This window comes from Solanum lycopersicum, chromosome 12 (genome assembly GCF_036512215.1).
Source record: "Solanum lycopersicum chromosome 12, SLM_r2.1".
Lineage (NCBI taxonomy): Eukaryota > Viridiplantae > Streptophyta > Magnoliopsida > Solanales > Solanaceae > Solanum > Solanum lycopersicum.
The window spans coordinates 63,193,168-63,207,958 of record NC_090811.1 but is presented as its reverse complement, the minus strand read 5'-3'; the positions used below and the strand labels follow the sequence as shown (position 1 = coordinate 63,207,958).

At 29.4% G+C, this 14,791-nt stretch overlaps 1 protein-coding gene across 7 annotated transcripts; it reads left to right on the top strand.

Annotated features, from left to right (window-relative positions):
- Positions 1-5,720: 5,720 nt before the first annotated feature.
- On the top strand, positions 5,721-12,718 carry LOC101260799 (phosphoinositide phosphatase SAC2). 7 transcript variants are annotated; one of them, XM_069292303.1, is made up of 18 exons: positions 5,860-5,963; positions 6,208-6,306; positions 6,653-6,766; positions 7,099-7,303; positions 7,373-7,936; positions 8,086-8,308; positions 8,555-8,631; positions 8,836-9,023; positions 9,097-9,194; positions 9,306-9,439; positions 9,550-9,678; positions 10,038-10,383; positions 10,515-10,636; positions 10,724-10,837; positions 11,168-11,356; positions 11,745-11,918; positions 12,063-12,153; positions 12,277-12,718. In XM_069292303.1, exons 5-18 carry the CDS (start codon positions 7,875-7,877, stop codon positions 12,391-12,393), a joined length of 2,064 nt encoding a protein of 687 aa, XP_069148404.1. In that variant the 5' UTR covers positions 5,860-5,963; positions 6,208-6,306; positions 6,653-6,766; positions 7,099-7,303; positions 7,373-7,874; the 3' UTR covers positions 12,394-12,718. The 7 variants fall into 7 exon arrangements, 6 of the variants coding, with proteins under 6 accessions (XP_004252399.1, XP_010314333.1, XP_010314334.1 ...); XM_069292301.1 differs by having other exon boundaries at positions 5,867-5,963; positions 7,373-7,538; XR_011213095.1 differs by lacking the exon at positions 6,653-6,766 and having other exon boundaries at positions 5,721-5,963; positions 7,373-7,538; positions 11,168-11,470.
- The last annotated feature ends 2,073 nt before the right edge of the window (positions 12,719-14,791 follow it).

Genomic DNA, 14,791 nt, shown 5'->3' with positions numbered 1-14,791 from the left:
TTTTTTTTTGTTTCATTTAAATAATAAAATTAATAAATGGACAAGGATTAAACTGGACACTAACCTAACATAATGCAAAATTAGACAATCCTGTTTATAAATTAAGAAAAATAGAAAATTAATCAAAATAATAATTGTGTCTTTAATTGATCTACATTTTCAAAATGAAAAAAAAAATCTTGTTAAAACTATTGCCATGGAAATCCAAAATACATCACTAAATTATCAAAATTAAGTTGTTTTCTAATTTAATTAACTCTTTATTTGACTAATAAATATATATTCATTAAGATCATATACATCAAATGAGCTTGCGCACATGACACAATGCGGAGAGCCTTAAGTTAATTAAATACTTTCGTGATCGTAGTAATAAATAAAATGATAATTTACTATATAATTTTTTAAATATGATAAATTTAATGTTTTTGTAAATATATTGAGAAATGACTAAAATTGATAAAAACTTTTTGAATATGATATATTTAATGTTTTTAAATATATTTAGAAATGACTATAACCAATAATAAGGGTAAATCAGGGGGTAAATGATAGTTTTTTTTTTTAATTTTTGAAAATTAGACAAGTAAAATAAATTTTCTATATTTTTAAAATCAAAATTGAGATATGTCCCTTGGAAAATATATTTAAAATTATTTAATTACATATATATTAATTTTTCCTATAATTTAAAATAATTCATATTGTCTCATCAATCAATAATTTCAATCATATTTCAAGTCAAAGATATATGTATTTTTACTATCAGATACATTAAAATAGGATCAAAGGGTGAGACGAGCGAAATAATCTATGTTTTTCAAATATATGTGAATCACAATAAATACATGTATAATAATAGCAAGACCAATCCAGATACATTGAGAGAGAAGAGAGAAGAGAGAACAGAGAGAATATATATATATATATATATATATATATATATATATATATATATATATATATATAAAATTTGAATTCGTCAAATAAATGTATTTAAAATTCAAATTTTAATAATTAGATACATAATATTGAAACTTACTTGAAGAATTACTCCTAAATTAATAGGATTTATGTTATTTTTCATACATGCACTCGCTTTATTTATGGAATTTATTTGCTCCAAAAACTAAATGAAAAATTGATGGATCAACGTCAATTTTGAGTATTATATTATTAACAATTAATTAAAAAAATATATCAATGATATTGATAGACGTAAAATATAAACGATTCATATAATTAACATTATATCAACGCAGCCCATCTTTTTTCAAGCTTAATACTACAATGCAGAATACTTAATTCACTAAATTTAATTTAAATATTTAATTTACTAACACTTTTTTGATTGAATATCTAAATATAATGCTAAAGCGTTCTTATTAAATATTCCAATTAAAAAAATTAAATTCATTTTCTCTTTGTCCTTGAGCATTCATTATGCAGGTAAGTTAATCACTTTTAACATATATCAAACTCCCTTAGTAAATACACATGGACTCAATAAACTATAAAAAAACCTATGCATGCGTCAATACCTGTTTTATTTAATCCGTGTTCAATAATATTTATCCATTATTAACTTTGCAAAAAATTTAAAAAATTTAAATATAAAGGTAAAATATTATTGATTCTTTAAATATAAAAAATACAATGTCTTGAGAAATCTAATAGAAAAATGACTATAATTAATAATAAGGATAAATTAGAAACAAGGTGTAAAATTATTCATTAATTGTATAAAGTGAACAAGTATTTTGAATATTCTAAAATAGTATTATGACAACTAGTGTTGGATAGAGGGAGTAATAAATATTGTAAATACTTGCAATAACTTTGAGTTAGAAATATTTAGTGCTATCTCCGTTCACTTTAATAGTCATGTTATGCTTTCGAAAGTCAATTTGACTAACTATAACATTAATTTGATATTTTAAATATTTAATAACTATATAAAAAAAAACTATAAATGACATTTTTTGCATATCAATATGATGAGAAAATATATCGTAAAATGATAGTAAAATTCTAATAGTTTGATTTTGAATAGACCATAATAATTAAAAATGAACAAAAAGAGTAGGAACATTTTATCATGATTTGAAAAGTTGTTAAGGTGGAATAGTAGGGTTACTTTTCGATCAATTCGATTTTGAAATTTATCAGTTGAATTTATCAATTATTAATTTATAAACATGTTAAATCGTTATAATAGTCTTATAGAATTAAAATATTAACATATTAATGATTGATAATTTTTTATTCAATTATCAATTTAACTGTTGAAATTTAACATAAAAATAAAATTAATTAAAAGTCACTCAAAAATAAAATAACAAATCAAATAAATCATAAACAATAATATAACATAAAAATAAAATTAATTAAAAGTCACTCAAAAATAAAATAACAAATCAAATAAATCATAAACAATAATAGATAGATTTCGTTTTTAAGATAAGGTTGTAAATTATTTTTTTGGGATAAGAATAAGTAAACACTTTTCTTGTGTTCTTTTTTTATTTTTTAAAAAATCTGATAAATAACATGATAAAAGTTATGATAAGCCAAATTATTTTATTTTATTTTATTTTTGTCTTTCTGTTCAGGCAGTAGGGCCCCACACACTTCCTAGGACTTTGTTCTGACAATAATTGTGTCATTACGGCACGTGCTTATCCTTTCTCACTTCTACCAAATCATAAACGTGACACCTCCCAAACTATTTGTTTTCGTTTTAATTTATTTATCAATTTTAACTTGACATAAAATTTATAAAAAAAATAAAAAATCCTTTAAAAATATGTCATCTTAAAATGGAACAACTCAAGATAAGTATTGCAATATTAAATATTTCACATGAAAAGTGTGTGTTAATTTTTTTTTCAAAAAATCAACGAAAGAATATGATGAAGCGGTAAACGCTTTTCATTTTAAATCAGACTTCTCGAAACTTGGGAGTTTCTCTAAATGTGAAATCGATTTTGTTTGGAAGTTTTTTTTTAATGTGTGATTTTTCTATATTAATTCGATTAATCGAATTTCAATATCAATATCGAACACTGGAAGAAAAATATAATAATTTCTTTTAAAAGATTAAAATTAGAATAAAATAAAATTGAAACGAGAGGATAAGAATCCCTTGTGTATAAAATATACTATTAAAAAGTTATAATTCTACACTAAAATAATACTCAATATCTATTTTTATTATACATATCCCAATTGAATTACTAAGAATTTTAAAAAAAAGTGAATAAAAATATTTTTTATTATGTATTTTTCTTCTCAATGAAATGATTCGATCGGTATGAAGGTGAAAAACCATATTTTTATTAGGACAAGTTTTCTATTGATATGTGATAAAAACCTCTATTTCTAGTTATGAGTCAATATGAAAATTATATTTAGATCATTTTGATTTTGAAATTTCTTACTAAAAAAATATTTAATCCAATGTAAATCTGATTTTTTTAATAATTATTTTAAATAAATTTATAATCAGCCCATCTTGCTCATATCAGATTCTCCATGTCATAAACACCTAAATATTATTATTATTTTAAAATAAATAAATAAATATGAGGTCATTGTGTCTTTTTTTAAAAAAAAAATACTAGAAACATAATTATTAGGATGTTTGAAAGAAAGATTATATATAAACATTTAAATTAAATATTGCAATATTATTATAAGACTTAGTATATAGTATTCTAATTTTAATTTGAGAATTTTTATATTTTAGTTAATCCTCAGTATCTTAATTACATGTCCTTTTGTTATCTCTTGTATCTACTTTCTTTGTAATAGAAAATTTAATAATATTTTATTCTGAGAAAAAAAATATTTTATTAGAATATACCATTATTTTTATGATTATTGTGAATTTTCATAGAATTTTCTTAGAGATTAATGAAAATGTGACTAAGTTAAATGTTAATTTAAAGTCATGTTTCTAATGTGAGCTATATATTTTTTCTATGGTATATGCTTTTTGGTGTAATATATTATATTCCCTTCTCCACATGAATTGTGATGATTGGAATTGTCTTTAGTGTTGTGTTATTTTTAATTAAATTATTGGAATAATCTTAATTAAATAATGAGATTGTCAATAATAAAATTAATTATAATGAAATAATGAGACAATTGATTATACTATTTCGAGAAAAATGGTAATTAAAGAATTGAGATAAACGATCATAAGAATAAAATAAAATGGACAGTTATTTGTAAATACGGTCATAGTAAAATGATGAGATGATTGATTTATAAGAATAAATGGAACTAGTAGTTATAAGAACAATAGTAATAAATCATGACACAATCAAATATAAGAATAACGATAGCTAAATAACGATATAGTCGATCATGAAAATAACTGTAATTAAATAAGATTGCTAGTTATAAGAATAATCATACATAGATGATAAGACAATCATTTATAAGAATAGTTGTAACTAAATGATAAGACAGATAATCATAAGAATATTCGTAATTATATAATGTAATAGATGAAAACAATCATGATTAAATGAGACAACTAAATATATGAATAATTGTAATTGCACGAGACGATTCATAATTATAAAAATAATCTTAATCAAGATAATATAATCAAAATAAAAATAATCTTAATTAAAAATGAAACAATCGATTATAAATATAATTATGATTTACTAAAATTGATAATTGTTAAAATAAAAGCATCATAGTTAAATGATATGATTATTGACTGTAAATATAATCATATCATAATTAAATTAAATAATTTATTATAAAAATAATCGTAATTAAATGTGACTATCGATAATGTTACGCTTTTGCCGACGTGATTCCCTTTGATATAACACGATCTAAAAGTCTTCTATTGATTTTTTCTAAACTATAAATTAAATGAATATAGATTATAATATATATGTAAATGAATGAAACATTTGATAATATTATATATGCTTATGTCAACTTTTCTATATATTTAATTGAGGAAGAGGGAAGTCATACAATTAATTTAATTTAGAACTTGTGCATGACGATTTTTAATTTTTTGGTTCAACTACTTGAAAATTACGTTAGATATTTCTTAATTTTATCTATCGCAATTTTGATAATAATATATGTTTTGATAGTTTTACAAATGATATATATATTGAGATTTTATTTCTATCTTAAAAGATAGAAAAACAGTTTCTAATAACATTATCAAATGAAATCTATTTTATTGATAATAAATTTTATAATCGTGAATATTTTTTTACATAAATCTAATTGATGTCACGTAACTTTTCGATACCATAATGAGATTATTGAATTGAAATACTTAACACATTAATTGTAGGGGAAGTCATAATTAATTTCTAAGCTAACACATTTATCTAAGTAATATTCGACAAAAAAATCTTTAACGTAACATTGAATAATTTCACGCCACAATAATTCCCGCGTAAAATTTTGCTGGCAACACGTAACTTTCACGTACAATTATGAGAACACTAAAAAATAAATCAATCAATCATATCATAATACGTAAAAATAGCTTATTCGATCTATAAATTAAATCAACTCATGATTCACTCCTAAACTTACGTACTCTATAATCCAAACAATCCTAGATATTAAAAATATTAAAATGTGAGAAAATGAACTTTTACATTTACAAAAAACAATATTTTGTAACTATACTATAAAAAATATATACATTTTTTTTCCTTCAAAATGTTTTTTTTTTCTTAGGACATCCAAATGATGATTGTATTATTAATACATTTTTGAAAAGTTCCTTTGTACGCTGAGCTGTACGAAATTACATAAATCTTCATTTTTTATTTATATATATATATATATATATGTGTCCCCGTTTAATCTGTGGACAGAGTCGCCGGAGCTGTTCCATTTCCGATCTGTAAACCCCGCCATTCGCAACTCTCCTCTACCGCCGGCGAGAATTCACCGTCTTACCGGTTAATCTCTTCTTCAATTCTTCTATCATTTTTTTCTTCTTTGTGATTTATCAACTCTGTTTTTATGTTTTCATTGATTTTTTTTTGAACTTGTGATTTTGATTTTAAAGTTTGTCAATTCTGTTTGGAATAGCTGTTGAAGCATTTAGATTTTCGTATGAGCTAGTTGACCTGTGAATTTTTTAAATTTTTTTCGATTTTTCAGTTTTATGAGCAACTGATTAATTTTGAATTTTGTGATTAGATGGAGATAGATAGCAAGGAAAGGCATGAAATCAATTTGCAGCCTCCGAAAGAGAACAGTTTTTATCTGCAGAAGTTTCGTCTCTACGAGACTCGCTCGGTATATGCTTGAAATTTTATTGAATTTGTACAATTCTGTTTCGAAATGTTTAAAAATGTGTGTGTTTTGATCGTTTTGCGTTGTGTTTTGAGTATCTGAATTTTAATTTGAACTGATTTTAGTTGGATTTATCGATTTAAGTTAGTGGATTGAATCTGGAAGAGAAACGAAATGTGAAGGAGAGAGTGAATTGTTTTTGTTGAATGTAGAGTTGTACTATTCGATTTTCGTGTGTTTATTTACATCTCTTTGTGTTAGATTGTTGGAGTATGGTTTCAAATGAATAACCATTACTTTTTTTCAATCTCAAGAGATGTATTGATTTCACTTTTTGAATAAACTTTAGTTGTGTTCAAGCTCGTGTTTGCGTACTAGCTTTGATGGCTCAAGTTGCGCCTCTCATGGTTGAATGTGGAAAAGAATGTTATGTTCAAGCTCGTGTTTGCGTACAACTTGCTAGGTGTGTTTTACCTGTGCAAGCTTTGTGCCCTTTTTTCCCTAGTTTTCTTGTTCCTGCATTAATGAATGCATCAATAATGAGTAGTAAATGCTGTTTAGTACGGATTTAGTCACCACCATATTTATTCTCCGAGATTCTAGGATTATAGATTTGAAATGATATGCGGTTTTAGTTATTTTTCCTATTTTGGTAGGTCCTGTTTCTCTCTTATGCTGAACTGACTGACTCAACCTAAATATGTCGTTATGCGCAATTTTATAGTCATTAATTATGCCTTGTCGTTATACTAAATGCTTGATTATATTTAACTAATTTTTTTATATATACGGCAGAACTTTTACATGATAGGATGGGATAATAGCAGAACTATTTGGAAAGTATTAAAGATTGATAGATCAGAATCCACAGAGCTACTCATTCATGAAGATCCCACCATATATTCAGAACGTGAATACTTAGACCTCCTAAGTAGAATACATGAAGGAAACAAGCCTACTGGAGGGCTTAAATTCGTTTGTCTCTGCTATGGAATTATTGGTATATTATACTTCCGAAGTGTCGCTCTCTTTATATGTGAACGCAACTAATGTTTCTTTTCTGTCTTAGGTTTTATAAAGTTTTTGGGAGCTCATTACTTATTGGTTATCACTGAAAGAAGAGAGATCGGAAAGATACGTGGTCATGTTGTTTACGCTATCACTGAGAGCGAGATGTTCCCGGTTCCCAATTCTACGGTGCTTTCCAAAATGACGTATTCTAAGGATGAGAACAGGTCTTTCGTCAATTCTGCATGTCAATGTAAACTGTACATAGTATTTTAGGAAGGCAATATAATGGAACGATTACGAAACCACTTCTAGTTGTGTTTTAATATTCTTTTATTTGGATGGTGACTATCTTATTTTGACATCTGTAAGTAGTCGTATGTTGCTGAGGTAATTGCTACACTATTTTAGCAATACACCTTGTAACGTATTCATTGTCCAATGGATTTCATGTTGACCGATTCGCTCAGATGCTCACAGGATGAGTATACTGAGAATGCTTATAGATGAGCCTTTTATAGCTAAGTCATTCGTAGAGCCTAGTGCCAGTTCATTTCCTGCAAATGTACAGGGGCAAATTACAGTGGTGTTCTGATGTTATTTTTTACATGTTGAATGAGACAAGGTATCTTCAGGATTCTAGCAACACAAATATTGAATTTTTTATTTCAAAATTGTTTCCTCTACACTTTATCTATTTGTTGCATCAAAAGTGATATTTACTTAACTTTTTTTCTTTTGGTTCCTTTTTTTTTTCTTGTTTCGGTGAAATAGATACCTAAAGCTCCTCCGCAAGATGGATCTTACAAAGGACTACTTTTTCAGCTACTCCTATCATATAATGCTTAGCTTTCAAAAGAACCTGAGCAACTCAAAGTCAGGTGTCGCCATTTATGAGACAATGTTTGTATGGAATGAGTTCTTGACTCGAGAAATTCACAATCAACTCCAAAATACTAAATGGACTGTCGCATTAGTCTATGGGTTTTTTAAGCAGGTATTTCTGTCTGAAAATATTCTTTTAAATTTGTACACGTAACTGCGAATCTGAATCTTAGCTCAATATAGCTTGGCAGATATGGCTTTTTGATATGATACCATATTTGATGTGTACAGTTTGTGATTTTATCTCAAAATATATCGTTGTGAGCATTTATGTTTGCTTTACTTATTTAATGGCACTATAAGTGGGATCATACTTTCAACAGTTTATGATTTTCTTATGTTTTACTTTTGTGGACAGGCTACATTTAAAATTTCTTCGCAAGACTTCATCTTAACCCTTATTGCTAGACGGTCTCGCCATTATGCTGGTACCAGGTTCGTATGGAATCTTGTGTCATCCTTTATTTGCTTTTTAGCTCTTGGCAAGTGGCCTGGAACTAACACGACACCAAATTATGAAAATAGTTCTCTTATCTCCTAGGTGTTTTAAATTACTTTCATTTGAATTCTTAATGAGTATATAGTGACCTGAACATCAGTAAGTGCTTAACCAAGTTTTGTTCCTTCTATATTACGCAGATATTTAAAAAGAGGAGTAAATGAGAAGGGCCGTGTAGCAAATGATGTTGAGACGGAACAAATTGTATTCGAAGATGTACCTGAAGGATCCCCTTTTGGAGCAACTTCTGTTGTACAGAACCGCGGTTCAATACCTCTTTTTTGGTCTCAAGAAACTTCGTTCTTGAATGTGAAACCTGACATCATATGTACGACCAATAGATACTTAAGATTTTTTTGAGTATTTTTTTCTCAATTTTCGTTGACTCTCTCATCTTTTAGTGTCAAGGAGGGACTTTAAATTTGAAGCCACCAAACTTCACTTTGAAGATCTTGCTCAAAGATATGGAAATCCAATTATTATATTGAACTTGATTAAGGTAATATTTTTCAGGATCCAGTCCATTATTCTTACTTTTCGAGTACAAGCAGTACTGTGATTTTTTCTGACACTTCCCCCTTGCATTGTTTGTTATTTTTATGACAAACAGACTTTTGAGAAGAGGCCCAGAGAAATGATTCTTCGTGCAGAATTTGCTAATGCTATTGAGTTCTTAAACAAAGATCTTCCTGAGGACGAACGCTTGAGATTTCTTCACTGGGATATAAACAAACGCCCGAGAATGTATATTGTCGCTGCCTCTTCTTTTCATTTTATCTTTATAGTTGGTTCTTATTTTTGAATCTATCGTACTGATCTATGGGTTTGATGACAATCTGGTATCTCTCTTACAGCAAAGCTAAAATGGCCTTGCTACGTCTAGGTGATGTGGCTGCTAATGCTTTGGAGTTAACTGGCTTTTTACACTGTCAGCTTATCCCTACTTCAAGAACTGAGGAGTTACAAAAATTGTCGCCCACCAGGTAAGTTGCCAATCAAAATGATTCTTTTGAAGGTTTTAGTTTGTTAGTTTGTGAGAGTTGATCGTTCTCTAATTGTCATTTCTTGGGAGAATCTCGCAAAACTGCTATGGAGCTTAGATGTTTGGTTGGCTTTTTTTTTGGTATTTTTGCATTCACCATGTGTCGGCTGGGGTATATGTTGAGGCATAAGTTAATTTAGCCTCGTGTGGTGCATTAAATTATATAGAGTTTTGTTGCAATCTAGTTGATATGGGGTATTTTCAAGTAGTTTATATGGGTTCAATTCGTGTTTGCTGCTCTTTCAAGAGCATCAAAGCTCTTTTTTTTTGTTCTCTTCACGTCGATCATATTTGATGTAGTTGTGATGATAGAGGAGACCATGTTAAAGAGGACCTTGACGAAATGGATGTTGAAATGGACAATGAGTGTGACAAACTGCGTGGAGCTTACTGTGTCAAAGTTTCATCAGTCCAAAATGGAGTCTTAAGAACGAATTGTGTAGACTGTTTGGATCGCACAAATGTTGGCCAGTATGCCTATGGACTGGTTGCTCTGTCCCATCAGCTGCATGCCTTAGGCTTTGTAGATATTGACAACATCAACATTGATTCGCATTCTCCTTTAGCACAAGAACTAATGCAGATCTACGAAGAAATGGGAGACACTCTTGCACTGCAGTATGGTGGCTCTGCTGCACATAATAAGGTAATCTGTCTTTCAGTGCATTGAATTTCCGATGCCCTCCTTTTAAGATATCTTCATTTAAGTGGATGGGATGGTGGGACAACTTTTTTTTTTTGATGATCTGCCATACTGATGAATATGAACCCAAACAGATATTTTCAGAAATGCGAGGCCAATGGAAAGCAGCAACAAGGTCTCAAGAGATCATTAGATCGGTCCAGCGTTACTACCGTAATGCGTGCATGGACCCTGCGAAACAAGATGCCATTAATGTGTATGTGAATTATTTCCTTTACGATAAGTTCTTTCAGGCTGATATTTTGAAAAGATACGTGCAACTTTAATGCATTACCATTTCCAGGTTCTTGGGCCATTTCCAGCCACAAGAGGGTGGGCCAGCTCTTTGGGAATTGAATGCAGACCAGCATTATGATGTTAGGAAGCATGGATCAAATCCAACTGCACAAAGATCTAGGTATGAAAGCCATTACAAGGCAGACTTATCGATCCCTTGTTTCTCTCTTCTAGATTTTTTTTTTTAACTGTTTAAAGGTCGCTCTGTTGGATCACTATTTGGTTGTTATAGTGATATGTCACTGTTTTATGCCTGTCATTAATGTAAGCCTGCCTTGTGACCATCTAACTGATATGAAGGTTAAAGGTGATTCTGATTACGTGTCCACCGCGTAATTAAAGCTGTCTTTTCAAGTTATCTGGTGAAGTATCCAAAACAGAAAGAAACTTTTTCTGTTTGCCAGACACAATTGTATCAAAGCTGTTAGCAAAGCAGTTTGTTAATACGCAGGTCATATTTTAAAAGATCGCTATCAGAAGGAAACATAAGTTGCGGAAGCAGTTCTCAGGGTAAAGACACTGACTTAGATCAGACTGAAGACACTTACCAGCCTTTAACTGAACGTGGCAAAGGTTGTAAGGGTATTTCGGAGTCATCACCAGAAATCTGTACCTGTGACAGTGATATTTCGTTTACCAGGTAGCTCGGTTTAGATTTTCTGTGCTTCATAAATTCATTTGAAGCAGTAACATATTCAGGTGATTCATGATGTCGGATATTTCTTCATCGAATGGCTGCTGACTGCTACTTGAGGTAGAAATATTGTTAATGGCAATATGCAAAGATAATGTATGATTTCTTACCGAAAAAGAACATACCTTAACTTCATGGCTGTATGTGATATTGCCATGTTGCATCTTGAAAAATTCTGTTTGCTCAAAGACTTTTGTTGTAACTGAGGTCTTAACATGTGATGTATGTTTTCGAACTTCCTATTCTTCATTTTTTACTTGGGTTGATGTGATGATATTTGGAAAAATATTCCTACTTGGATAACTCATCGCTGTTGGTTCTTTTTTTGTTATAGGTACAACCCCTCATTGTCAAGCAGACAGCTTTTCCATGATATACAGTTAGATCAATGTCTCCGAAGTAGTAGCTTTAAATTTGAGGAAGGTGCTTTGTTTGATTCATCAAATTTTTTAGACGTTGATTGGCTCTCTTCATCAGGAAATTCTTGTGAAGAAGAAACATATGATAGGTAAACTTCATGTTTAATGACCAAATGCACCACTACACAACAGATTGATCGTTTTAGGAAAACATGGTTTTAATGGCCTTGTTTGTTATATTAGTAGTACTTTTTTTTTTTTGGTTAAATCTTAAGCTTATTCTGTTTTTGCAGATCTTCAATCATAGGTTCTCCATCTCGGGGCATGTCATCAGATAGCATGACAACAAACGTTTCAGTTCCTGATTCCGGGACAAGCTTGAAGGTCAGTTCACTCAGAGCTTAGAAAATTTCAAATAAGTGCAGCAAATACCTTGTTATTTTCTTCTTTTTACATGTTAGTGTGCACTACTAATTCCTTTTTTTCTTTCCAAATTTCTTATTTTAGAAGGTGCAGACTCCCGGAGAAATCAGTGTTGATGCTAAAGTGAGTAAGCAGATGCACCGGCAATACTCTGAGAAGTTTGTTCGTTGGGTTACCGAAGAAGATGGTTTTTTTGATTGAAGTTTCAGTGAAGTTCTGGTCTGGTCTCTTTTTGGAGCTATACATTATTTTGGACAGTTTCATTCGATAGATCGCATCCCAAGGACGATGCGGATACATACAAAAAAAAAATAAACAACAAGGTGATCATCTTTATTAGGATAAAGAATAGTAGCCTATACAAAGCTATTAAGTTATATTAGGAAAGTGTAGGTGTAAATTGAAAAGGACATGTTCTTTTCAGTTGTTTTTGGATCCTCTTTTCCCCAGACCAGCAACTTTTTTTTAGCTTTCAGTTTCTGTAAATACTTTTTATGACTTTTAGAAATCGAAGCTGGATTATTCATTTCGACGTGCCCTATTTTGAATGCTTTGTTTGATCTTGAAACACTCATGGATTATAGTTACCATCTCATTGTAGTGATGGTAATTGTGAATCGTGATTGCTTAGGTTATACGCGAGCTTCTTGGAGGAAGCATCATTCTGAATATATTTCAAAATTTCGTGTGTTGTGGTATTATTTACAGGTGATAATCGGAAACTTCTCTTACCTTTTCCAAGGTAGAAGTGAGGTTTTCGTACACTTTTGTGATTGGTTTTTCTTTTTTCCTTCCATTTTTTGTGTTATATTGTTGATGCATGTAGTTTATTCTGAAGGTGAGAGGCTAGTTTACTTGGTCAAGTTGTGTTAAGAACTCAATTAGCTGTTACCAATTGCATATCTCAATTCTAGACTAGTTAGCGTAAGTTGATACTAAAGGAATTGTTTTGACAGGGTGTACAAGAATAATGTTTAATATGATGCATTTGTAACATTGGGCATTATTTATGCTGAGATTATTTCTTATGTAATTGTTTGTTTATGCTGATTTTTATACTAAGGTTATTTCTTATGCACAATGGGAAGGATGTGGAAAAAGTATTGATGGACAATTAGTTTAATAAACATAATTAATACATGCATTAGATTTTTTTTCTTGACTTGCTTATGTCATGTTTTACCATGTATTAGTTATATATATATATATATATCAAATAGTGTATATAGCTAATGTTTATACTAGTTATACATTAATTTAAAAAATATATCAAATAAAATATTAATAATACACAGAATTTATGTATGAATTATAAGATAACATTGCATTTAACAATTTAGGATAGTGGAATTGCAGTGATGATTGATATTAGAAAGCACCCTCTTGTTCGTCATTTACATTAGGGATAATTGCACTTTGGTCTCGTAATTATTGATGAACTTAAGTTTTTGTTCTCGTAATTATTGATGACTAATTTTTGGTCCATCTATAAAGCCTCTCGTACGCTTTTTCTATAGTTAATTTAAATACATAATTTATTTTATTATATTCTCTAAATAAATTTATCATTTAAAAAAATTATAAAAATTCCTATGTTACGCAATGTATTAGTCGGATACATAACTATACGATATATCAGATGCACTCAATGTATCGGGATGTTACTACACACAATGTATCGATCGGATAGATTACTTCGCGCGATGTATAATTCGAAAACAACACTTTACGCGATGTACCGATTGGATACATCACTTTACGCGATGTATCAGAACATTGAGTGATGTATTCGGGACTGAAATATCAGGACGCTGAGAGATGTATTGAAAATCGTTACACGATGTATGTATCAGGACGTTTTGGGATGTATCCAGATTTCATCAAATTTAAGGAATTTTTGTAATTTAGAAAATGGTAGAAATATGATATAATTAGATCTTAACACTATGAGATTTGTGTAAAATCTACTTTTGTGTGTGTGCACGGCTGCGCGTGTGTGCGCATGTGTGTTACTCTTTGTTATTTTACTTGCTTTGCATCTTGTTGTCATATTTTCTTATTACCATATTTTGAATTCTTGTTTTTTTTTGTTTTTGTCAACACAGATAAGGGTAAGATCTGTTAGCCTATTAGCTTGTTATCTTCTCCAAATTTCATTTGTGGAATAAATTATGTAAGTTATTTTCTTTTATATAGAAAATATGAGATATTCAGTTTGAGTATTATATTGTATTCACTCGATAATATCAAGTTACATGTTTATTAAGTCAAGTCAGTGGATCACTACAAAATTCATCTTGAATGACTTTGGGGCTTATTTTCTCTCCAATTCTCTCCTCCCCTCTACTCCAACACCAATGTATGTTCCTCTCATGTATCTCAAGTGTTTATAAATATTCTTAATCTCTATCATGAATTTTTAACAAGACTGTAGCATCAAATCCTCCTCTTATCTCTAGAGAAATCAATAACAGACTTCTAAAGTTCAAGACTTGATTTTGCGTAAGGCACGTCATTTCTTGAAGAGATTTTGCCTCATGTTACATTAAGGTAATCATATTGTCATAATTTCCAAGTAATTTAAGATGTGATTATGTAT

Excerpts from the sequence above, each read along its gene's own strand:
- LOC101260799 (XM_004252351.5), top strand. The coding sequence starts at position 6,208 with ATGGAGATAGATAGCAAGGAAAGGCATGAAATCAATTTGCAGCCTCCG. Across the intron at positions 7,539-8,085 it reads TATTCTAAGGATGAGAACAG|ATACCTAAAGCTCCTCCGCA; the intron begins GTCTTTCGTCAA and ends TCGGTGAAATAG. Across the intron at positions 9,195-9,305 it reads TTATATTGAACTTGATTAAG|ACTTTTGAGAAGAGGCCCAG; the intron begins GTAATATTTTTC and ends TATGACAAACAG.